The 24,872-nt window shown below is 45.3% G+C and overlaps 1 protein-coding gene across 3 annotated transcripts in view; it reads left to right on the top strand.

The window, feature by feature from the left end:
• The window catches only part of COBL (cordon-bleu WH2 repeat protein), a 299,076-nt gene that overhangs the window by 105,913 nt on the left and 168,291 nt on the right, over positions 1-24,872 (top strand). For 2 of the 3 annotated variants that reach the window (XM_027540263.1, XM_027540264.1), the window contains exons 2-5: positions 105-308; positions 9,783-9,993; positions 12,619-12,847; positions 19,652-19,749. In XM_027540263.1, coding sequence (XP_027396064.1) covers positions 105-308; positions 9,783-9,993; positions 12,619-12,847; positions 19,652-19,749 — 742 coding nt within the window. Of the gene's footprint in view, positions 1-104; positions 309-9,782; positions 9,994-12,618; positions 12,848-14,403; positions 14,449-19,651; positions 19,750-24,872 lie in introns of all 3 variants that reach the window. The other variant, XM_027540262.1, reaches the window with a different exon arrangement.

Genomic DNA, 24,872 nt, shown 5'->3' with positions numbered 1-24,872 from the left:
GATGAGGGGGAAGGGTCCTTAGAAACTGCTGGCTGTCAACAGCTTTGTTGACTTCAGGTCGGAAGCTGCCACCTAACTCATCCTTCCTCTTGCCGCCTTTCCAGGAGGAAGATGAAGGCTCGCGCTCCCCCGCCTCCTGGGAAGCCTGCCACCCCCAACTTGCACAGTGGACAGAGATCTCCTCGCAGAGCATCCCCCGGGCCCCCACAGAACCAGCTCAGCAGAAAGCATTCGCTGGACGACGGGGTGGTGGCCATGACCGTCGTGCTGCCCAGCGGGCTGGAGAAGAGAAGTGTGGTCAACGGGAGGTGAGGGTCCGGCCAGGGCCAGTGGGGGGAGGTGCCACAGTGCAGTGTGCAAGGCCTCGGGGTGTAAATCTGGGCCTAGGAACAACCTGCAGGGTCTCACCCTCCCGGCTGGGTGCCAGCGAGCTCAGCACACTCACCCTGATCCTGGGAGCTGCACAGCTCACTCCTGTTGGAGGTGGGCTCAGAAAGGAGGGAGGTCTCAGGCCTACAAGCCGACTCCAGGTAGGTGACTGCCACCTGGGGCAGGGCCAGCCCCGCAGGCCCTGACATAGCACAGCTGGGGACAACCCCTGAGGGACCATCCTCAGATCCACTTACAGACTGACTGTCAGAGGTGTGACTGCAACCACTTAGCAACGTTCCAGATGAAAACAGTACAAGCTTACATGAAGGGATACAGCCGGACGCATGGAGTTGACATTGACGGGAATCAATTTCCAAACCCTCGATTTCCACCTGAATCCTTACTGAGAGCTGATCTGCCTGTCAAGGTGCCTGTAGCCAAGGTCACACCCACCACCCAAGCTAAATTAGGGTTATGGTTAGGGTTAGGGTTGGAGAAGGCAATGGCACCCCACTCCAGCACTCTTGCCTGGAAAATCCCATAGATGCAGGAGCCTGGTGGGCCGCAATCCACGGGGTCGCTAAGAGTCGGACAAGACTCAGCAACTTCACTTTCACTTTTCACTTTCATGCATTGGAGAAGGAAATGGCAACCCACTCCAGTGTTCTTGCCTGGAGAATCCCAGGGACGGGGGTGCCTCATGGGCTGCCATCTATGGGATTGCACAGAGTTGGACACGACTGAAGCGACTTAGCAGCAGCAGCAGCAGTAGGATTAGGTTTAGGGTTAGACCTGATCTCCCTATCAAAGTGCCTGTAGCCAAGGTCACAGACTGACTTGTTTCCCATCCCTTCTCAGCTGTAAAAGATACAATGAAAGCATTTATAATGTTCCAGAGTATTGATACTAATAGAATTTTAATAGTTTTTAATGCTAATAGTTTTTAATGCTAATCTTCCTGGAGAAGGAAATGGCAACCCACTCCAGTGTTCTTGCCTGGAGAATCCCAGGGATGGGGGAGCCTTGTGGGCTGCTGTCTGTGGGGTCGCACAGAGTCGGACACAACTGAAGCGACTGAGCAATGCTAATAGAATTCTGATATGATGTTTGATATTTATCAAAATGGATCATAATCACATTGTTTAATCATTTTTGTACTACTGTTATTAGCTCAATCTGTAATTTAAAAATTTAACAAAGTCACAGGAAACAATTCTATCTAAATGTTTATACACTTTATTATGTAGAATATTATAGAGTGATCAATTATAAAGACATTCAAGCACAAAAATATTTTTGTATGATTCTGAAACAAGAGTGAATGGGACCTGCATTTCTAGGAGACCAAGGGAGGTAAGAAATTATGTAAAATATTTAAATCTTCAAAAATCGTTTTCTCGAGAATTTTAAAAATGGATAATGGATAACCACATCACTCTGGGTGTTTTTATTCTCATCGATACATTGAAAAGAGTGATATAACAGTTTTATGTTAAAATATTCTGATTCTACTTAAAATTGCATCCTTTGCAACTGCTTTAGTTTTATAAAGGAAATTTCAGGTAATGATTTACTGGAGCAAAGGGGTTCACAGGTTTTTAAAATTATTTTATGCACCGTGTACACAAAAATTTGAGGAACATTGCTCCTGGCCTTAATATTTTCCTAGGATACAATGTCTTTACCTCTAGGAGGTGATGCAAAACAGCTTTTCAAAGTGATACTATTGGGGAACACTAGGACATGCTCCTCTGCGGGGGCCTCCTTGTGGCTGCCTCCCAGCAGAGGGGCCCCGGAGCCAGAAGTTAAGACCCACATTGGATTCCTGTGGCCCAGCATCCATAGAAGGGAGGAGTTCCTGTGGGTAGGGTCATGCCAGAAATGCACAGGTTTCTGGAGTGTCTGTGTTTCTTCTTTTACAGAGTGACCTCTGTCCTAAGTGGACTTTTCTCACTGAAACTTGGGAAGCAGGCCATATTATCATAGGGTTAGGTGCATGTGAGCCAGGCTTCAGCAGTACATGAACCATGAACTTTCAGATGTTCAAGTTGATTTTAGAAAAGGCAGAGGAAACAGAGATCAAGTTGCCAAGATCCGTTAGATTATAGAAAAAGCAAGAGAGTTCCAGAAAAACATCTATTTCTGCTTTATTGACTATGCCAAAGCCTTTGACTGTGTGGATCACAATAAACTGTGGAAAATTCTGAAAGAGATGGGAATACCAGACCACCTGACCTGCCTCTTGAGAAATCTATATGCAGGTCAGGAAGCAACAGTTAGAACTGGACATGGAACAGCACACTGGTTCCAAATAAGGAAAGGAGTATGTCAAGGCTGTATATTGTCACCCTGCTTATTTAACTTCTATGCAGAGTACATCATGAGAAACGCTGGGCTGGAGGAAGCACAAGCTGGAATCAGGATTGCCAGGAGAAATATCAATAACCTCAGATATGCAGATAACACCACCCTTATGGCAGAAAGCAAAGAAGAGCTAAAGAGCCTCTTGATGAAAGTGAAAGAGGAGATTGAAAAAGCTGGTTTAAAGCTCAACATTCAGAAAACTAAGATCATGGTATCTGGTTCCATCACTTTATGGCAAATAGATGGGGAAACAGTAGAAACAGTGATAGACTTTCTTTTTTGGGGCTCCAAAATCACTGCAGGTGGTGACTGCAGCCATGAAATTAAAAGACACTTTCTCCTTGGAAGGAAAGTTATGACCAATCTAGGTACCATATTAAAAAGCAGAGACATTACTTTGCCAACAAAGATCCATCTAGTCAAGGCTATGGTTTTTCCAGTGGTCATGTATGGATGTGAGAGTTGAAGCATAGAAAGCTGAGTGCCAAAGAATTGATGCTTTTGAACTGTGGTGTTGGAGAAGACTCTTGTGAGTCTCTTGGGCTGCAAGGAGATACAACCAATCCATCCTAAAAGAAATCAGTCCTGAATATTCATTGGAAGGACTGATGTTGAAGATGAAACTTCAATACTTTGGCCACCTGATGCAAAAAACTGATTCATTTGAAAAGACCCTGATGCTGGAAAAGATTGAATGCGGGAGGAGAAGGGGATGACAGAGGATGAGATGGTTGGATGCCATCACCGACTCAATGGACATGAGTTTGAGTAAACTCTGGGAGTTGATGATGGTCAGGGAGGCCTGGTATGCTGCAGTCCAGGGGGTCCCAAAGAGTCGGACACAACTGAGCAACTGAACTGAACTTAATTTTATCAATGAATGTATTACGGTTTACTCACTATTATTATATTAATATTTGGGCTCAATTTCTAGTTATGTTTTAGCAAATCACTGTATTGAAGTATGATTAACCTATAAAAGCTGCCACATTGAATGTGTACGAGTTAATGAGTTTGTGAATAAGTGTACATGTGTGAAACCATGACTTCCATCAGTCTAGTTACATTTTTTTTTTTTTTTTAAAGAAAATGGACCCGCAGATCCTATCTTACATTACACACAGGTCTGGTTTTATAAATGCACAAGGAGAGACAGAATATCTGCTTGAAAACTAAAAACATTATTTTGAAAAATGTTTTCAAACTGAACATATTCCTCCAGTTTTATCTTTAGTTTTCATTTTCTTCCAAAGTAGAAGTTATCACGGTGCCATTTTGCAATGCAGCTATGAGAGCAGGTTCAGCCATAGAGATTAAGTATTAAAATAGATTCCTCTTTTCAGAGTAGTAGATACTTATCCCTTCCCCAGGTTTCTTGCAGCAGCCTGTGGGCTCCTTGAGCAGCTTGTAACTTGCGGACGCGGCAGCTTCTTGCTGCAGGAATTGGTTTTATGTTTCCTGCTCTTTAATAATATAAGAGTGGGCCAAAGTCACATCCTGACCCTCGCGGAAACCAGATCACCTAGCTATTTATCAGTGTGATTTCTCTCTTCATTTTATCAGAGAACATGCCCAGCTTTTTGCAGGATAAGTTATTTATAATTTACAGTTAGTACCTTAACCATACTATTTCCAAACATGGAAGATTTTCACAAGGAAAGCACATTAGTACATGAAGTCTGGTATATTCTGCATATGGCAGTGATTTTTCTTTGTCTTTTTTTAAAGTTTCCCTTGGATTTATTTTTTTTAATTTAAATTTATTTATTTTAATTAGAGGCTAATTTCTTTACAATATTGTATTGGTTTTGCCTTACATCAACATGAATCCACCATGGGTTGGATTTAAAAACAGAGGTCCCAGTCTGTTCTTAGGTGAGACATGGGAACGGGTGTTCTGGAACTTTCTTAAGGAAGATGCTCTGGTAGGTACTCTTTTAGGAAGGGTGCTGTCAGCACTGCTCAGGGTCCCTGCTAGGAGAATGCTGGTCCCATCACTCTAACCGGAGGACAAGTAGAGAGAAGGTCTTTGAAGGGACAGTGCCCTTAGGCAAAAAGGGTGCTTCATAAATGGTGTCAAGCGTTCACACGTCAGGGCTGCGTCATCCTGATGTGGTCAGTTAACTCCTGTCCAGTTGGCATGCATGCCCCAGGGGCCTGGGACAGGAGAAGGCAGCATTCTCCTCTCAGAGCACAGAAAACCTCTCTCAGTGCTCAGAGCTGCGATTCTGCTGCTGCGGGCTGTCAGACCCCTTTTGTAATAACCGAGTTTACAACTCGGCATTGTCCCAGGCCTGCAGGTCCCAGGCCTTGTCAACAGCACAAGACCCCCGTGGAATAGGTATGGTCCTCAGTGCCTCTTCTGGAGAGAGCTCACCTGCTCCCAGGTGAAGGGGAAGGGGATTGAGCCAGCGCTGGTCTTCCCTCCTTGACTTGCCCGTCAAGGCGCAGGCCATGCCCCCCACAGAGAAAGGAAGGGAGCTGCCTTCTCTTCAGCACCAGGACATGAAGGGATGAAGCTGGGAAGGGCAGTTTTGGCACAGGGGACTCTGCCAGAGGAACATTTTCTATATTATAGGCTAACAGTCAGGTTTGGTTTAGTTTGATTTACATTTTTACTTAAAGAATACGCTTTTTTAAAAAGACTTTATTTTTCAGAGCAGTTTTAAGTTCACAGCAAAATTGGGAGGAAGGCAGTGATATTTCTCACACACCCCTGTATATACCCGACTACCCCCGCCGTCACATCTCTCACCAGAATGGCGCATCTCTTCTATCTGATGAAGCAGCACACACACATCATTTCCCCTGAAGTCCACAGTTTACACCAGGGTTCACGCTCCATGCTGTACATTCTGTGGGTCTGGACAAATGTATCATGATGTGTCCACAATTACAGTATGATACGGAGTACCTTCATTGCCTTAAAAATCCTCCTGGAGAAAGTTCCTGGTATGTAAACCCTTATGTGACATTAACGGGAGGTGAATCTTATTGAATATATAATACATTTGATTATCCTGGTCCTAATTCACAATTTTTACTGACTACCTCCCAAATGTTTCTGCCTTATTAAGTCATTGCTTGTTTGAGCTAAATCTAAGAGAAGTTTTAAAAAAGCTCAATCTTTCTGTTGATGCAGAATGTCCTTAAGCGTTTCCAATTACTACTAAGTTTCTTTATGAGAATCTTTCCTACAAGAAAATACCCTGGGGGGCTAATCATAAACTCTCAACTCCATGCTTACCCTGTGAAAAGGTGGGGATATTCTTTACTGAACCCATGATTTAATCTTTCACAGAAGATGCTGTTACTGTTTTGGATTTGGTGCTAAACCAATCATCCTAGGAGATAGTCTCCTTTTGTAGGAGACTGAACAGACTGGGATCCAAACAGACTGAAAAAATGAAAATGACCGTTTATTCATTATTGAACTCTTAGCTTCATGAAACACTGGGAAGAGGACATCCCAGCAAACAGAAGGAAATAAATAGCATTTGCAAAAGGACTAGTTTGTGTAAGAAGGGGAAAGTTTAGTGTTGCTGGAACCTGGATTGAGAAGGGAAGATGTGTGGACCTGGACTCAAGGGCCAGCCAGGTTCCAGGAGTCTCCTGGCCTGGCCATCCTGTGGCTCCACGTGCCACTAAGAAGATTACATGTGCCACTGGGAGCACACAGTTCCACTCCAGTGCTGGGCAGGTCAAGAGAAAGCTGGTGCATCAGAGCATAAATGTAACTTACATGTAGGAAACAATAGTTTGTGCGTTAAAGGTAGCATGCAAACTTCACAAGTATTTTTTTAAAGTATAGCCAATTAACAGTGTGGTGATAGTTTCAGGTGGACAGTAAAGGGACTCAGTCATACATATACATGTATCCATTCTCCCCCAGATCACATGCCCTTTAAAAAACAAACACTGACAGGGAACTTTAAAGATTTCTGGGCTGTGTCCCAGGGCCCCAAGTGGGCTGGTTGAGCCAACTACTGAGTGAGAAACAGAAAGCAACCTGCCCCCATGTGACCTGGACTCAGGAACTTTAGATTCTCACGTCACATGACCTCCAAGAGAGAGGTTAGTGACATTGAGGTTGCAGTTACGAAAAACACAAGTTTTCATGATTGGAACCCAACCAGAATGCACCCCTAGTTGCTGGGTGCTGTGGTGCCCTCTTCCTTCCTAGAGTCTTTCTCCAGGAGCACCAGAGACCCTGAAAGTCCTGGCTAGCCGTTTGGAGCTTGGGGACTTTAAATGCCAGTTGACAGCCACTTTCACAGTGCACAACAGCCACCCCGTTTTCTGAGGACACTGTCCAGAAAAGTGTGGGGTAGAAAGTGGTAACTCAGATCACGCTTTACATGAGCCTGGGGAGGAATCACCTGAGTGGGAGGCCCTCCAGGAAACAAGAGAGGAACTGATGCTTTTGGACGCGTGTGCTCGTGTTCACCCCTGTACTGTGTATCCAGCTCCTTAAATGCGACCCAGATCAGTCTGCATTAGGCTGCCATGTCTGTCCGAGAGCCACAGAAAGAGGCCTGCAGGCCAGAGGGATCTCCCACGTCTGAGCGCCTCTCGCACCCCAAACCTCCCCACTTTCCTGCAAAAACCCTCTGGCCTGGCCTGAGTCCCAGCCCTCGGAAGCAACGCTGTGACCCTTGGCTGGTCCAGTTGAGTCAGTAATGGGCCCTGTGCTCCCAATTTCAGCACATGCCATGGACAGGGTGTGATGGTGCTGAATCTTATTATTATGGTCTTTCTTTTTTTTTTTTTTTTTTGCTTCCCCCTTCACCAAATTGAATGATAAATTTGAGGAAACAGATCTCCAGCACATAAAATTTTCTGCTTGGGAATCCCTCCCCTCCCCTCCCCCACAGGCGTTTTGTTGAGAATTGCTTCCACCCTAAAGTGTTCACAACACCCCTGCAGCTTCGTCATCAAGGATGACAGAAGAGCAAGAGCAGCTGGGTGGGTCCTGACCCACTGATCAGGACCAGGATCAGTAGAGGAGAGCCAGTCCACTGGTAGAGATGGGGGCACCCAACTCTGTATCCAGACAGAACCGAATACTACACCACTCTCCTGCTAGCACATGCCAGGATACATCCCAGATTCTGCTAGTACTAGAAGAGTTCATTCTGTGATGGAAAAGCCCCAGAGAGGCTCTGCACCCTTTCAGGACAAATTCGATCTTTCAAACATGTTACCAATTAGTGGATTTGAAGAACAGAAGGTTACATTAGTCACTTTGGTATTCTTTGTGGCTTATCATCTAAGATTAATTCAACCTTTTGTTTGAGAATTTGCCCATATTGGTTTATTTGGTGGCGTAGACCATGGATGTGGGCTTTCCTGGTGACTCGGATGGTAAAGAATCAGCCTGCAGTGCTGGAGACCTGGGTTCGATCCCTGGGTCAGGAAGATGCCCTGAAGAAGGGAATGGCTACCTAATCCAGTATTCTTGCCTGAAGAATTCCATGGACAGAGAAGCCTGGCAGGCTACAGGCCATGGGTTGCAAAGAGTCGGACTCGACTGAGCAACTAAGCACGGCATCACGGCCGACTGTGGGTGTAGCTTAGAGAGGTGGAGTGACAGTCGGCATCTTATGGGACCAGGGTGCCAACCCCGCCTCCACGTCCCTCATGGAAGCCAGGGGAGAGTAGTCCCCAGCCACCAGGATGACGAGAATGAGAGGGAGCAGTGCCATCTGCAGAGAATATGGCAACAATAATAGGTCATTATTATAGCATCCTTAGAACTCTCTTTTCTATGCTGACTTTTCAGTGGAAGTCTCTTTTTCATGGACTTCAGTGTCTTGAAGTCTTTGGTGATGTCGCTTCCTGTTTTGATGTATTAAGCTTATGAGAAAATGATGATTTTTTTTTTCCGAGGCTAAGGGAATCCCAGCTGACAGCATCATTAGCCAGCATGCCCACCTTCATGGCCCTTGTGAGGGTCTGTGCTGCCCTGGCCCCACCAAGTGCCCTTTCAGAGTCCTGGGAGCCAGGGGCGCTGAGTCTCCTAGGTGTGACTCCAGGGTCTCCTGGCTAGAACATAGGCTGTCACCTAACTACCTCCTGGATAGTAGCTGGGAGTAAGTGTTGTCATGGAGATGGCTGTTAGATGTTTCGTGTCAGCAAGAACATTATTGATATTTTTGGTGAGTGAATGGGAAATGGGGTGCCTTGAAGCTTTGCCTGTGGTGTCAGCGTTCAGCGCCATAGCCCTCATGGTGCGTGACGACCAGATGGTGGCCAGCCTGTGCCTTCACAGGTGTACGCGAGTCCCCAGTCTGCACACCCTGTGTGCCAGACACCTGGAAAGCTCCACTATGACCTGAAATAATTGCTATGCCAATTCCTGGTTAAGAAATAGATCAGAAGACAAGACCTACACTTTTGTCAGGGGATTATGCCCCACTGCTCAGGAAATGTGTAGGAAAAGAGAGGTCAGCTTGAAATATAAAAGCATTCTGCCAGCTTAATATGAATGATGGAAATGAAATTTTCCATTCTTTGGGACAATTCACTCTTTTTTAGCTCCCTTAGTAAATAATGATCTGTGGTAGGAGACATAAAAGTTTTTGACATTTCAATAACGTAATTTTCATTTTCTTTGTCTTTAAAAAGCATAGTTTCTAGCTATAAAGAAAGCCATTGTCGCCTTCAACTTAAAATTTTGCTGTTTAAGATACACTATATTTGCAAAGAATGAAAATTTTATATCTTGTGCCCAGAAGTTAATATTATCTGTGCTGATCTTACAGGATTGAGGTCAACATACTCATGAGCTTGCCTAGAAATGCAACTATTTTCCCAGCTGTTCTTATTTTGATGGTGTTTTCAGTACTGTGGTTTCTTAGTGTTGAGTGTATTAAGATATCTCTGTAGAGTCATGAATGAGGAAATAACCAGTGGCTGTTTTCTTTCTTCATAAGGATGACCAGTTTGCTCCTCTACCCGCTGGTGCATTAGTCCTGACCTCTCTCAACCAGCAGAAGGGAGAGTGCAAACATTCCCCCTGACCATGGTTTGTTTCTCTCTTCCAGCCATGCGATGATGGACCTACTGGTTGAACTTTGCCTTCAGAACCACCTGAATCCCTCCAACCATGCCCTGGAGATCCGGTCTTCAGAAACCCAACAGCCTTTGAATTTTAAGCCAAATACTTTAGTTGGGACCTTGAATGTGCACACCGTATTTCTGAAAGAAAAAGTTCCTGAAGCGAAAGTTAAGCCTGTTCCCCCTAAGGTGCCTGAGGTCAGTAGCACGGGAGTCCGTGTGTCATATAAGGATGTGTGCAGTTCCCTGGGAGCCAGGGTACTGCAGGTGTAGCGGAGGGGGCCACTGGGGTCTCTCCTGTCTAAATTACACATGCCATGGTTGAGGTTTCCACTTTCATGGTAGGCAAAGTTAGGCCCTAAACTGAGTTTTAGGAGACCTAAGTTCACAGCTTTGAATAATGCGCATCGTGTAACACTGCTCCTTTAGATGTCAAAAAAAGGACCCACTCTAGAGCAGAGTCATGCATCAACGCTTTCTGCAAAGATGGAAAGCTTTCTTTCCATCTTTTAATCAGGGGCTTTCTGCAAAGATAGAAATGGTCTATAACTCTGCTCCCTGTAAGCCAACAGCCCCCGATTACACATAGCTGCTGAGCATATGAAATGCAGCTAGTGTGATCGAAAAACTGAACTTTGCATTTCTTAAATTTAATTGAAATAACACAAATAGCCAATGACTACCCTACTGGACTAGTCCTAAAAGTTCCAGTAGAGTTCTGGAGGCCTTCCTGTCCATGGCAGAGATTGGAATATGTAGAAGATTCCAAGATCTTCTCTGAGAAAAGAAATAGAAGGGGATTCCCGTTTGAAAAATTGATGTTAGAAATACTTACTCCTTGTCCTTGGAGAATATTTTATGCATAGGTTTCAGGCTTTTGCATATTGATTAAAAATAACTTCATCTGCTTACGGTACTTTTTAATAAGGCTTTTATCCTTTATCTCCAATGAAAAGCAATGCTATTTCATTCTTTTAGATTATTAAACTATCTCCTAAATTTCCTTATTTTTAAACACGATACTTTGGCTAACAGGTCATGTCCTCTGCTGCTGCTGCTGCTGCTAAGTCACTTCAGTTGTGTCTGACTCTGTGCGACCCCATAGACGGCAGCCCACCAGGCTCTCCCGTCCCTGGGATTCTCCAGGCAAGAACGCTGGAGTGGGTTGCCATTTCCTTCTCCAATGCATGAAAGTGAAAAGTGAAAGTGAAGTCGCTTAGTCGTGTCCGACTCCTAGCGACCCCATGGACTGCAGCATACCAGGCTCCTCTGTCCTTGGGATTTTCCAGGCAAGAGCACTGGAGTGGGGTGCCATTGCCTTCTCCGATGTCCTCTAGGTTTAGATAATTAATAACTTTTAATTGGTGCCATATCTAGGTGGCTCAGTGGCAAAGAATCTACCTGCCAATGCAGGAGACAGGAGACTCAGACTCAATCCTTGGGTGGGGAAGATCCCCCAGAGAAGGAAATGGCAACCCGCTCCAGTATTCTTGCCTGGAAAATTCCACTGACAGAGGAGCCTGGTGGGCTACAGTCCATGGGGTTGCAGAGTTGGACACAATTGAGCAGGTACGCACACACACGCATCTTCTGAGTTTCCCCTAATTCTTCAATTAAAATCAATGTCCAAGGAAATTCCTTTTATATTCTGTGGCTTTTCTTACCTTCCTGAACCCTAGCTGCAAATTCCAGGGGCAGATGAGCCCAGGGTTATATAGGAGTTCAAGTTGAGAAGCATGGAAAAGATTCATGGTTCCATCTTTCCTTCTAAAATTCGTTAAACCCTGGCCTCAGATTGGAAGGGAGTGTGTGACCTATGTCATTCAGTCGGTACTCCTCAGGATCTTAGAACAATGTGGTGACCAGTAAAGACCAAACAGAAGCTGACTGCATGAACCTCAGCCTACTACAGCTTTCGATGGGCCACTCGATCTGTAGACGTTTACGATCAGCTTTAATCAAATTGATTTTTTTCTTTCTGATTATAATATCTATCAATATTATTATATGCCTATTATATTTACATGTCTCTATTTTTCTAGCTTAAATATATGTGTACAGTGCATATTTATGAAAATTGATTTATATATTAACATTATAATATATATGAATATATTTATGTGAGTATTTTAGCTTCTTAAATGAAAACTTGATATTGCAACCCCATAGACTGTAACACTCCAGGTTTCTCTGTCCATGGAATTCTCCAGGCAAGAATACTACAGTGGGTAGGTATTCCTTTCTCCAGAGGATCTTCCCAACCCAGGGGTCAAACCCAGGTCTCCAGCATTGTAGGCAGATTCTTTACCATTTGAGCCTATATATTTTTCTAGCTTAAATGTATGTGTGTACTCTCTACATACGAATATTAATTCATGTATCAACATGATACTAGATACGAATATATTTATCTGGGCATTTTAGCTTCTTTAACAAAAATTTGATGTTTTGTGATGTTTCTTTCCTTATCTTGGATTGTTCACCATAGATCCAAAGTATTTCCCTCTAGAGAATATATTAGTGCCTTGTGCTCAGGTCTGTTTAGAATCCTTGAAAGACAACGTATGTGTTAGATTCCAAATTGGGGTCCTCGCTGCTGACCATTTCCCCCTTTCACTCACAGTTTGTTCATTAGAAAAGAGATGGGAAGGTCAATTTATTGTTCTAGACATTTACCGTTCCCTATTCAATCTGCTGTTTCCCCCCACAACCAGTGACTTTTGGAAGAACTTGGTCCAAAGGACATATTGCCCTGCTCCATTGTAGTGTAAACAGAGCTGTGGGAAGATGTGCTTATGGAATTCTGCCTGCTGTGTTTTCCAGAAAACGGTGCGCCTAGTGGTGAATTACCTGCGCACGCAGAAGGCGGTGGTGCGTGTGAGCCCCGAGGTGCCCCTGCAGAGCATCCTCCCGGTCATCTGCGCCAAGTGTGAGGTCAGCCCAGAGCACGTGGTGCTCCTCAGGGACAATGTGGCTGGTGAGGAGCTGGAGCTTTCCAAGTCCCTGAACGAGCTGGGGATAAAGGAGTTGTATGCCTGGGACAACAAGAGAGGTGAGGCCACCTTGGGTCTTTGATGCGGTGCCACTGACTCTGCCTGTGTGCCCTCACGCAGAGCGATGGGGACGCACGTTTGCAGGCATCTCCAATTGTGTCCAAACCAGAGCGAGAGTGGGTGGGAAGTAAAATACACAGATTGTAATTATACCTCTTCCCCCAAGTAGTGCGTGCTCAGTCGCTTTGGTCGTGTCCAACTCTTTGCGACCCTATGGCCTGTGGCTCAGAAGGCTCCTCTGTCCATGGGATTCTCCAGGAGTGGCTTCTGGAGTAGCTTCTCCAGTATTCTTCCTTCTCCATTTCCTCCAGTAGTGAGCATACCCATTACCGCTTGTCTCCTGTGAGCTTCCATGAAATATGTAAAGGGGAAAAATGAGAACACTAGGGATTTTGCTCTGAAAGAACTTCTCAGAAACCACAGGAGGTGAACCACCTTCTCCTGGACTTCCTTTTCAGTTGTCATTAAGTACTCCCAGGTCTCAAACATAGCTCGTGGTCGAGACCAGTCGCAAATTCCTTCTCACTCACTCACTCAGTCACTTCAGGCGTGTCCAACTCTGCAACCCCATGGACTGTAGCCCTTCAGGCTCCTCTGTCCATGGAATTTTCCAGGCAAAAATATTGGAGTGGGTAGCCGTTCCCTTCTCTAGTGGATCCTCCCAACCCAGGGATCAAACCCAGATCTCCTATATTGTAAGCAGGTTCTTTACCATCTGAGCCACCAGGGAAGCCCATCTTGGGAGATGTAGAACGTAATACCTGGGAAAAGCATATAAAACCAATCTCTGCATTAAGGAGTGGGCCCAGTGAGACTGTGGTCTTCTGGGAACGTGTGTGAGGCAGCAAGAGGGGAAACTCCCCCAATTCCCAAGCTCCCTCTTCCGATACCCACGTGGGACAGGACACACTACTGTACCAGGAGAAATAGCTGCCCCGGCCCCAAATCTCCCTCTTCTCTGCCTTGGGCACCCTCCCAGGGACCCTCGCCCTATGACCCTGGCAGCCTTCCCAGAAAATAAAGGAGCATCACCTGGCTTTGGGGGTGTGCTGCTCCTGGGGCCAACATCTCGTTCGTCTACACCATAGTGTGTCCTGTGGGCTGTGAAATATTTGATTAGCATCCCTGCCATATGCTTCCCTCCCATCCTCCTGGCAGTCAGGTATCTGAGTAGAGAAGAGAATATTCCTCTCCATGAGGAGCCCTTTCCTTTGCTCCTCTGGGGTTTCACCACCTCCCAGCCAGCAGCTGCCTGGGGAAGGGTGAAGGCCGCAGGCAGGAGATGTGTCCCAGGCAAGGCCTGCTCTGCCCTGGAAATCCTAGTGGTGGCAACTGGAGAAAACAGAGGCTTTGCTGCCACCTGCTTCCAGGATGGTGTTTAACAGCCAGACAGTGGCAGGATTCTAGGGGATCAAGGTCAGTGATGTGGGCCTGCCTGAAAAGGCCTGCTTTGCATTTGGCCTTTTCCTTTGGGGCACGGATAGCTGCAGGCCTTGTCAAGTGCTGCTGTGGGTTGAGAAGCCTGCCTTCACTCTCTGTTGCCTGCCTTTTCCAGTTCTTCTGACCAAAACGAAATCGGAGCCTTCCCTGAGCTGTCGAGGTACCGTCAGCCCAGTGCTGCCCTGCCAGGCTGCACCTTGCATGGCTCTGGGCTAGGACAATGATGCATGGAGTGACTTGAGGGGAGGCAGGGTGGCACTCTGGGGGCGTCTGGCCAGACTGAACTGGGGCTGTGACTTGGTTTCTTGACTCCCTGGTTGGCTAAGAGAGCAATGTCCCCTGCGTGAGGATTTGCTGTGTGGTTCTGATTGGTGAGAAAAGAAGGATGTCATTGTAGAAAACGGGCACTTTATGAACACAGAATTTGTGTGCAGAGCAGAAGCGGTCCATGCACGAGAGGCACTGTACTCTTCTTACCTGTTCTTGCCTGCCTTCAGGGTCCATCCTGCCCACTGCAGAAACTGGGGCGGTGTGGATAGTGAAATCTGACCTTTTCTGTCGTAGACAAATATGGACGTGATTAGTCCAGATTTTCCATTCATTTCTTATAAATTGTATATACTTTATATATTATATTTATTATAAATAGATATGTATTATATTTAATAATACATATATACATATGCATGAACATATGTACATAGATATGTATGCACACACATATATTGAGATTTATATAAACCTTTTGGACTATACACACACATACTCTAAGAGGCTCATTAAAATTATGAGTGTTCATATTTTACAGAAATTTCTGTCCACGTTTGTTAAAGTGTTTAACAGTAGACTTCACTTCTGTAAAAAAAAAATATAATGCAAAAAGTCCCGCAGCTTTGGTCTGGAACCACAGTCCGAGTGTCAGTGACAGTGCTGTGGCCTCAGCCACACCTCGTATTCCTCATCCGTTACCTCCTCCATCATACCCTGCAGATTACTGCTACGAATAGAGGGACTCTCTCTTAAGAAACACCATAGGTGTCCCTCCAAAGAAGACATATGGATGGCCAATGGGCACGTGACAAGATGCTCCGCAGCAGTAATTATGAGAGAGATGCAAATCAAAACTGATCAGAATGGCCATAGGTTAAAAGTCTACAAATAATAAGTAAATAAATAATAAATGCTGGAGAAGATGTGGAGAGAAAGGAGCCCTCCTGCCCTCCTGCACTGTTGGAGGGAATGTATTGGATTGGCCAAAAAGTCGTTTGGGTTTTTTTCTATAACATCTTATGGAAAAATTGAAATGAACTTTTTGGCCAACCCAGTAAATTGGTGCAATCACTATGGAGAACAGTCTAGGTTCCTTGAAGAACTAAAAACATTGCCATATGATCCTACAGTCCCACTCCTGGAACTATATCTGGAAAAGACAAAACTCTTAATTCAAAAAGATGCTTGCATCCCAGGGTTTATAGGAGCACTATTTACAGTAGCCAAGACGTGGAAACAACCCCGAGGTTCATTAGCCTTTGAGTGGATAAAGAAGGTATGGTAACAATGGAATATTACTCAGCCATAACAAGAATGAAATAATGCCATTTGCAGCAACATGGGTGAACCTGGAGATTGTCTTACTCAGTGAAGTGAGGGAGATAAAGAAAAACATATGATGTTGCTTATATGTGAAACCTAAAACAATATGATAAAAATGAACTTATTTACAAAGCACAAATAGCCTCACAAACATAGAACATAAACTTGCAGTTACCAAAGAGGAAAGTGGGGGAGGGATAAATTAGGAGTTTAGGGTTAACATATACACACTGCTGTATATAAAATAACAGCAAGGACATACTGGATAGCACAGGGAAGTATACTCAATATTTATAATAACCTATAATGGAAAACAATCTGAAAAGAGTGTGTATATATACATGTTTCTCTCTGAAGTCGCTTAGTCGTGTCTGACTCTTTGCGACCCCATGGACTGTAGCCTACCAGGCTCCTCTGTCCATGGAATTTTCCAGGCAAGAGTACTGGAGTGGATTGCCATTTCCTTCTCCAGGGGATCTTCTCAACCCAGGGATCGAACCCAGGTCTCCCACATTGTAGACAGACTCTTTACCATCTGAGCCACCAGGGAAGTGCCTATAGATACATATGTATATGTATAACTGAATCACTTTGCTTTACACTTGAAACTAACACAATATTGTAAATCAACTATAGTCCAATTAAAAAAAAAAGCAGCACCATGAATAGATAGTTGTTTTGAACAGAAAGCTCATATATATGAAGGCTTTATCAGTTCTGAGTGATTTGATGTTGGTATACCATCTAGCTGCAAGCGTGGAAAAGCTGGATCAGAGCTATCATGACTGTTCTTTTTTGACCCTGTACCCAGCGTCCTGTGATGAGGATGGGCGCTTACAAACGTGTCGTTTTCATGCAGCACAGACCTGGTTCCCCTTGCTGACGGCTGTTCTGTTTCCACACCCGGAAGAGTGGATGTTTCAGATGAGCCAGTCCTCAGGGGTCCCTGCTGCATGCTCCATCCCTTTGCATCCCTCAGCTCACCTGTATCACCGTCTAAGTCATTCTGATGTTTCCAAACATTATGTGCTTTGAGGATGAAGTATGTCCTCCCCCTACTTATATTCATATTTAAGTCTTAGTCAATGAGAATACGTCAAAATAAAATAAATTCCACACTCAAATTGTTATACATTTAGAGCGATGGGTTCAGGCTTGTAAATGAGTATTTTCTCCAGGCCTGACTGGGTACCACGTGGAGCTTTAGCTGGTGGGAACACTGTCAGGGGAGCCAGGTGCTCCCGCTCTGTTCTCCATATCATCCTTCCCCCAGTGCCTGCCAGTCGCACACCCCACCGGAGGCCCCGTCGGTCCAGATGCACAGGTTAGACAGTCTGCCTGGGCCTCAGCTCAGAGCTGGACAGCTGGGGGCTGCAGTCTCTTGGGCCCCGAGGGGCAGCGCTGTGCTAAAGCAGCCAGAGCCTCCGTCCTGACGCTGGAGACCCGCCGCTGCCCTGTCCAGGGGGAGAAATGAGAGGCTCGATTTTGACCCGGTCTATGGTGGTGAGGTTGGCATAACAGCCCATGTGCCTGTGATGTGTTCTTGCTCCCTCAACTCTCAGGCAGTATCATATCCTGCACTTTGCACATCCGGTCCCAGAGCAGTCAGTTCTAGAAACAACCCAGATAGGTGGGCTTGGGAGGGAGGTGGGAGGGAAGTTCACGTGGGAGGGGACGTGGGTAAACCTTTGACTGATTCATGTTGATCTTTGATAGAAACTAGTTGGTTTCTGTCAATTCTGTAGAGCAATTTACAATTCTGTAAAGCAAGTATCCTTCAATTAAAAAAATAAAACACACACATTCTGGTGCATACTGTTGTTTGTTCACATACAGTTTTACTCTGTAGTACAGAATATTTTACTATAGGCTCTGTGCCTAACAAAGGGTTTGATGCAATTAACCATGAACCCCATGTGCACATGTGTATTGGGGAGATGCATGCTCACCGCTGAAGCCAGTCTCCTTGCTGGTTTGGTTGTCGTGTGGTGTGAGGCTGCTGATGGGCTGGGCTGGAGCCACCTGCATGCAGCTGAGAGGCCTGACCCTTGTGATTAAAATGGGAGCCTTTGCTACTGACGGATTGAAGGGACCCAGGGGCTTGGTTTTTGCTTCGTTGTGAAGATGGTATTGTGTTAATGCATGTTACAGGGGCACTGACTTCCAAGTCGGCCTTCTTTAGTTGGAATATGGAATTCTAGGTTAGCAGATGAGCAGTTCATTGATGTCTACCTGGTTCGGGTTGGTATTTTGGTGGCAGAGTTTGTGAAGTCCAGTCCCCATGCCGCCAATGGACTGGTGGCCTGTCCCTCGGCACTTGGCAGTGGTGTGGAGTAATTCATTTTTCCATTCTCCTGCATCATCTAAATGTCTTCTCCTCTGGCTGTATCTGTGTCTTGGAAGAGAAGAACAGATGAGTTGATGACAAGGGCTGGAGTGGCCTTCAAAGTGTCAACAGATCAGTGGATAATGGTCGTAGAGGCCGTGGTGGCACTGAGTGTGCCAGGCTCAGTCTGCAGATGAGTATACTGAGGCCAGAGCATGCCCACACCGCAGCACCCTTACCTGCAGATGAGTGTACTGAGGCCAGAGCACGCCCACACCACAGCGCCCTTACCTGCTGCTCCCGTAGCTGTCAAGTGCGGTCGCCACAACTTATGCACCCAGGGTGAGGGTGCTTTTTGAGTGCAGAGTGCTGGGCCCCACTCCAGAGTCTCCCATGTAGGTGTCTCCTGTGGCCCGAGGCCCCCAGGGACGCTGCTGCAGGTGGTCCCACCCCATCCTGGAGACCACAGCTCGTGCCTCCATCCTCAGCTCCCTGCCTGGGCTCTGGTGTCCTCGCCTAGAACCTGAGCATCCCCATTCTAGCTTGACAAATCCCAATGAAGAAAACTCCAGGAAAAGGAGAAGATGGAGCATTTAGAAGTCAAGAATAAAAGAACACAATAGAAGAAAAATGGGCCCCTAGAGCCTGAAATGAAAATGGAAAACATCCTGGTTGATGTACAGGAAGGAAAATCCAGGGATGTGGGTCATACGGGGGCCGATGTGGCTGTCTCAGATGTCCCCGGGTAAGCCAGCGTGGTCCCTCCAAGTTCTGGAAACCAGTGGGCCCTCCAAGCAGGGGAGCTGTTGATGTAGTTTATATAGCTTCATCCTTGACCACCACTCTCATAATTCGTAAAGCAGGTGTTTTGCACAGATGTCTCAGTCACGAGAGCTGTGCTGTCCAGTCTGATGGTCACAGCCAGGTGTGGTCGGCAGGCACGTGACTTGCGGCCAGTCCAAGTCAAGACACGCTGTGCCACGCGCACTGCATTTTGAAGGCTTCATACCAAAACCTCATTAATACTTTTATATGGATTATGTGACAGAATGATAATATTTTAGATCTATCGGGTTAACTAAAACATATAGAAATTAATTTCATCTGGTTCTTTTTTGATGCAACTACTAGAGAATCTAAAATTACCTATATCATCCCTTTATTTTTCTGTTGCACAGTACTGCCCTAGAACGTTGGGATTTCTTTTTTTTTTTTTTTAATACCAAAGATTGTAAAAACATTTAGTAATTTCTTAAACCCAGCTGGAGGTTTTTAGGTGGCTCAAAATGCTTTGAAAGAAATAGTTAATGGTTTTATTCTCTTATAAGAATGAAATAAAAGTCTAAGAGTAGAGTAAAACAAAGAAGCATTTGTTGAGATTTTTAAAGTGTTTAATCTCTTGTTTCATATGCAGAAAATAACTTAGTACTTCTATTTTTTTCAGAAACCTTTAGAAAATCTTCACTCAGCAACGATGAGACAGACAAAGAGAAGAAAAAATTTCTGGGATTTTTCAAAGTTAATAAAAGAAGCAATAATAAGGTAATTGATTACATACACATATGATTCTGTGTTCTGTACAGAGTTGTTTGAGTAGTTTGTCCTCTGCCTGTCTTGGAATTTTTCTTAATATATGTAAGCATATTAATCCCTTCAGGGAAAAGGGACCATATCGTGTCAGTGTGCCCTGAAATGCCTGCCCATACCCTACACTTGATTCCTAAGTGGTCTTGGGTGATGGTGTTCTATTTACCGACAGAACATGAAGCCATGAGCCTTCTCTGCTGGTACCTACGTAGTCCTGACAGGAGGCTGAAGCTAAGTAAACATCCTCTGGATGGATGGATGGCTGAATGTGTGGTACAGGTTACATTTACACAAAGATCCCTGGTGGCTCAGACGGTAAAGCGTCTGTCTACGATGTGGGAGACCTGGGTTCGATCCCTGGGTTGGGAAAATCCCTTGGAGAAGGAAATGTCAATCCACTGCAGTACTATTGCCTGGAAAATCCCATGGACAGAGGAGCCTGGTAGGCTGCAGTCCATGGTGTTGCAAAGAGTCGGACACGACTGAGCAACTTCACGTTCATGTTCCCCTTCTCCAGGGGATCTTCCCGACCCATGGATTGAAACTGGATCTCCCACATTGCAGGCTAATTCTTTACCATCTGAACCACCAGGGAAGTCATAATTCAGAGAACAAAAAATGAAGACACTTAAAAATCATCTTGGAAATTCTCAAGTCATATATGCCTTCTAGCTACAAAGAAAGGACGTGCTTGTAACCCTATTATGTTGGGTTTAAAAGGTTTATTTTGCTGTGTCAAGTATTTTTTCACTAGTAGATGGCATGAGAAAAAGAACTGTTGTGTGGAACATTAGCATTTAACCCACCAGCTGGGTTTGGAAGCGTCCACCATCTGCAGAGCATTAGAGGAGGCGTGAGGAGGGTGAACGCAGGTTGGTCCAGAGCCTTCTCTTCCTATCATGTGGACCTCTGTGTCTGTTCCTCCATGTATCTTGACCTTCCAGAGCCCGTGGGGCCAATATAACCATTACCCCAGGTCCCAGTGGGGATGCTGGGGCACAAAGAAATAAAGAAACTTGCTCAGAGTCCCAGGGTTAGATCCTGGGTCTGCTTTGGTTCACCGGTGAGAGCTTAGTGAGCAGGTTGGGTGGAAGCCTGTGGCCAGAGAGAACTCAGGCGTTTCTCCCAAATCCTGGCTCATTGATTTTAAAAAGCATTGGAGTGTATTGTTTTACATGTGTGCATGCCTGCTAGGTCATTTCAGTCATGTCCGACTCTTTGCAACCCTGTGGATCACAGCCCACCAGGCTCCTCTGTCCATGGGATTCTCCAGGCAAGAATACTGGAATGGGTTGCCATGCCCTCCTCCAGGGGATCTTCTGGACCCAGGGATCGAACCCAAGTCTCTTACATTTCCTGCATTGGCAGGCTGGGATTTTACAACGTTGTGTTAGTTTCTGCTGTGCAACAGAAGTGAAGCAGCTATATTTATACATATATCCCTCCCTCCCATGCACTCCTAAATGGGTAACTTAGCTGAGCACTGTAACTTAGCTTAGCTTTGTGGGTAATCACAGAGCACCGAGCTGAGCTCCCTGTGCTATATAGCAGCTTCCCGCTAGCTAGCTATCTTGCACGTTGTTTAGTTGCTAAGCCACGTCTGACTCTTGTGAGCCCCTGGACTGTAGCCCACCAGGCTTCTCTATCCTTGTGATTTTCCCATCAAGAATACTGGAGTGGGGTGCCGTCTCCTCTAGGGGATCTCCCCTGCCCAGGAATTGAACCTACATCTGTTTGGCAAAAAGTGGGACACGACTGAGTGCCTAAGCGCACCCACTTCTGCTTGGCGGTGGGTCTGCTGCTGAGCCACCAGAGAAGCCTGGGAGTGTGTGTGTGGCAGCGCTATGCTCTCTGTGTCCCAGCTCCTCCTTCCCACTCTGTGTCCACACATCCATTCTCCATTTCTGCATCTCGGTTCCTGCCCAGCAAATAGGTTCATCTGTACCCTTTTTCTAGGTTCCATATATATGTGTTAATGCACAATATAGCGATTCCCTGGTGGCTCAGACGGTAAAGCGTCTCCCTGCAATGCGGAAGACCCGGGTTCGATCCCTGGGTTGGGAAGATCCCCTGGAGAAGGAAATGGCAACCCACTCCAGTACTCTTGCCTAGAAAATTCCATGGATGGAGGAGCCTGGTGGGCTACAGTCCATGGGGTCACGAAGAATCGGACACGGCTGAGCAACTTATTTCAATATTTCTCTTTCTGAGCTACTTCACTTAGCTCTTTGCTCTTGATCCTCTGATGCTTTGATTGTGGTTTTGTGGTTCCCTGTCATTACTGACTATATGTGTTTACCCCACATGTCCTTTGAAAATCTCTGCTTCATGTGTGTCTCTACTTAAGATCTTTGAGCCCCCTACCCCACCCCTGTCCCCCTCCTCTTTCCGCCTCCCGTATCCTTTCCTTTTCTGCCAGAATTCCTTGAAATTACAAATTCAGTTTCCTGTGTGAACTTCCCTTCACTCTATAAAGGTTGGGTTTCTGATACCTGACATCTTTTTAAAAAAATTTTTTAAGCATAGTTGGTTTACAATGTTGTGCTAATGTCTGCTGTACAAGAAAGGGATTCAGCTACACACGTATATATTTTTTTCATATTCTTTTCCATCCTGGTTTATCACAGGATATTGAATATAGGGTGTCTGTGAATCTGTTTCTGTTTCATAGATAAGTTGATTTGTATCGTATTTTAGATTCCACAAAGTGATATCATATGGTATTTGTCTTTCTCCGTCTGGCATACTTCACGTGGTGTGATAACCTCTGCATCCATCCACATTGCTGCAGATTTTGTTCTTTTTGGTGGCTGAGCACATGGCTCCTGACGCTCTGAGGTCAGTTTGCTGGGACTGCAGGCAGGGCTGTCCTGCGTGGTCCTCACAATTCTCTCTGGAGATGAAACTGCCAGCAAAGACAATGAAAAGAAATCTAGAAATGCCTTTAAGCAGAATAAGAGCCTAAAACATCCAGACAGTCTTGCCCTGATGGATTGGCAGGATTCTCTGCAAAAGTGTCCCAGATAACAAGGAAGCCTGGTCTGTGGGTCCCAGGGGTTTTGTCTCTGTCGTACTCCGTGTTTCTTCAGTCTTGGACTAACTAGAACTGTTTTCCTTTCTCATGCACTTCATCTTTTTCATTTATTTTATTCTGTTTTGTGCTCAACTTCTCTTGTTCAGTTGTAACCTTCCTAGGTTATTTGTTGTTTTGGGCATTAGCTTCTTCCTTCCTTGTTTCTCTCTGCTTCTATTGTTTGAGCTGCTATGCTAAAAGTAGCTTCCTTTAATCTGCTATAAACCTGGTGAAAGAGGTAGTTATCAACCCCATTTTACAGGTAAGGATCCTGAGCTACACACTTACAGTGAATCCTGGTGTTAAAAGCTGCCCAAGTTCAGACTCACCTATTTTTCCAGAGCCTAGCTCTCATCGCCCACACGTTGCACATGTCTGACAAGCCTGAGTCTCAATTTTTCTACATTAAGAACAGGAAGGTTTTGAGTAAATCATTTTTAAATGGTTTCTAAAATCCTGTGATGGCAGATAGTCTACTAATGTCTGAGAACAGAATGGGAAAAATGGTGACATTTAAAGCTCAAGTGATTCTTCCCTTATCTGCTTAAAGGAAAACAATATGCATCTGTGTGTATAAACCTCTTATAGAGAATGTATTTAAAAGGATATCATTTTGGCTAAATTCAATAAGGGCAGATATCTGTCCTTGCTTTAAAACTTTGGTATTTTAATGTTTTTGATGTGATACTTTTTTGTATCATTTTTGCATTATTTATTCTCCTAACCCAGTGGTTCTGAAAGATACCGTAGAATCACCTTCAGTTCAGTTCAGAATCACCTTAAGATCTAGTGTAACAACTGGATTCTTGGGTCATGCCCCCAAAGATCCTCATTTGGGAGGGTAGGTGGGGCCCGGAAGCTGTATTTTCCAGTGCTCCCTGGTGATTCTCTGGCTGGAGGTCCCCGACCATCCAGATCAAGGGAAACTCTTTTACACAATGAATTTACGTGTAATTATTGTTCGCCTTTTATGGGTAGAGAGTGGGATATTTGGTGAGTTTCGTGTATACCCAATGAGCACTGCAGTGGTAAACTGAATTTAAAACATAGAAATTCTCAAAACCTACTTAATTGCCTCGAATATTCATTGAAAGGACTGCTCCTGAAGCTCCAGTCCTTTGGCCACCTGATGCAAAGAGCCGACTCAATGGAAAAGACCCTGATACTGGGAAAGATGAAAGGCAAAAGAAGGGGTCGCCAGAGGATGAGGTGGTTGGATGGCATCACGGACTCTCAATGGACATGAGTTTGAGCAAACTCCAAGAGATAGTGAAGGACAGGGAAGCCTGGCATGCTGTAGTCCATGGGATCTCAAAGAGTCGGACACAGCTTAGCAACTGAACAGCATCATCATCTCAGATCTGTTCATGTTGCATAATTTTCTAAGCAAAAGAGCTGTTTTGGGGGGAAAGACAAAAAAAAAAATCTATACTCAAGAGTCATGAATTTAAAAACTGTTGTTTTCAGATCTGTGAGCACTGATCAGGGGCTATTTTAGAACCTTCAGGTTCTTAGCTGAGGGTCATGGCCTTGGATTAGAGTTGATTATGCAGATGTTGCTGCCTCATGGAATGGCCAGGCTGGCGTGTTTGGCTTGAATAGCTGCTAAGAGTGGCTGTGGCGTGTGCTCCTGCTCGCACCTGGAGCTGACCTGGGGCCTGCTTATGTTCCAGGCGAGCAGCTCGGGCAGCCTGGGGTGGGCAGCTGGGAGGACGCCTCTGTGCCCACACTGGGGAAGGCTTCAGATGTGAGCACTCACACCCAGGGGGCTTCTGGCAGCTTCGCACTGCCATCCGGGCGGCAAAATTAGAAAGTGGCCTAGTTGGTTTTTGTTTCTTGGATTTTTTTAATCTAGAAAGATGCATAAAGCTTCACGTAGCTGCTTTTAGTTGCCCATTGGTACATTCGGAAAATGAGGAACGTGTTAGTCTCCACATGTGTTAGTTTCCATTTCTCCCGCCCCAAACAGCGTGGTGGGATGGATCCTCTGTTGAAATAACTGAGT

This window comes from Bos indicus x Bos taurus, chromosome 4 (genome assembly GCF_003369695.1).
Source record: "Bos indicus x Bos taurus breed Angus x Brahman F1 hybrid chromosome 4, Bos_hybrid_MaternalHap_v2.0, whole genome shotgun sequence".
Classification (NCBI taxonomy): Eukaryota; Metazoa; Chordata; class Mammalia; order Artiodactyla; family Bovidae; genus Bos; species Bos indicus x Bos taurus.
The sequence above is the reverse complement of the archived record's forward strand: the minus strand, read 5'-3'. Positions and strand labels throughout refer to the sequence as shown.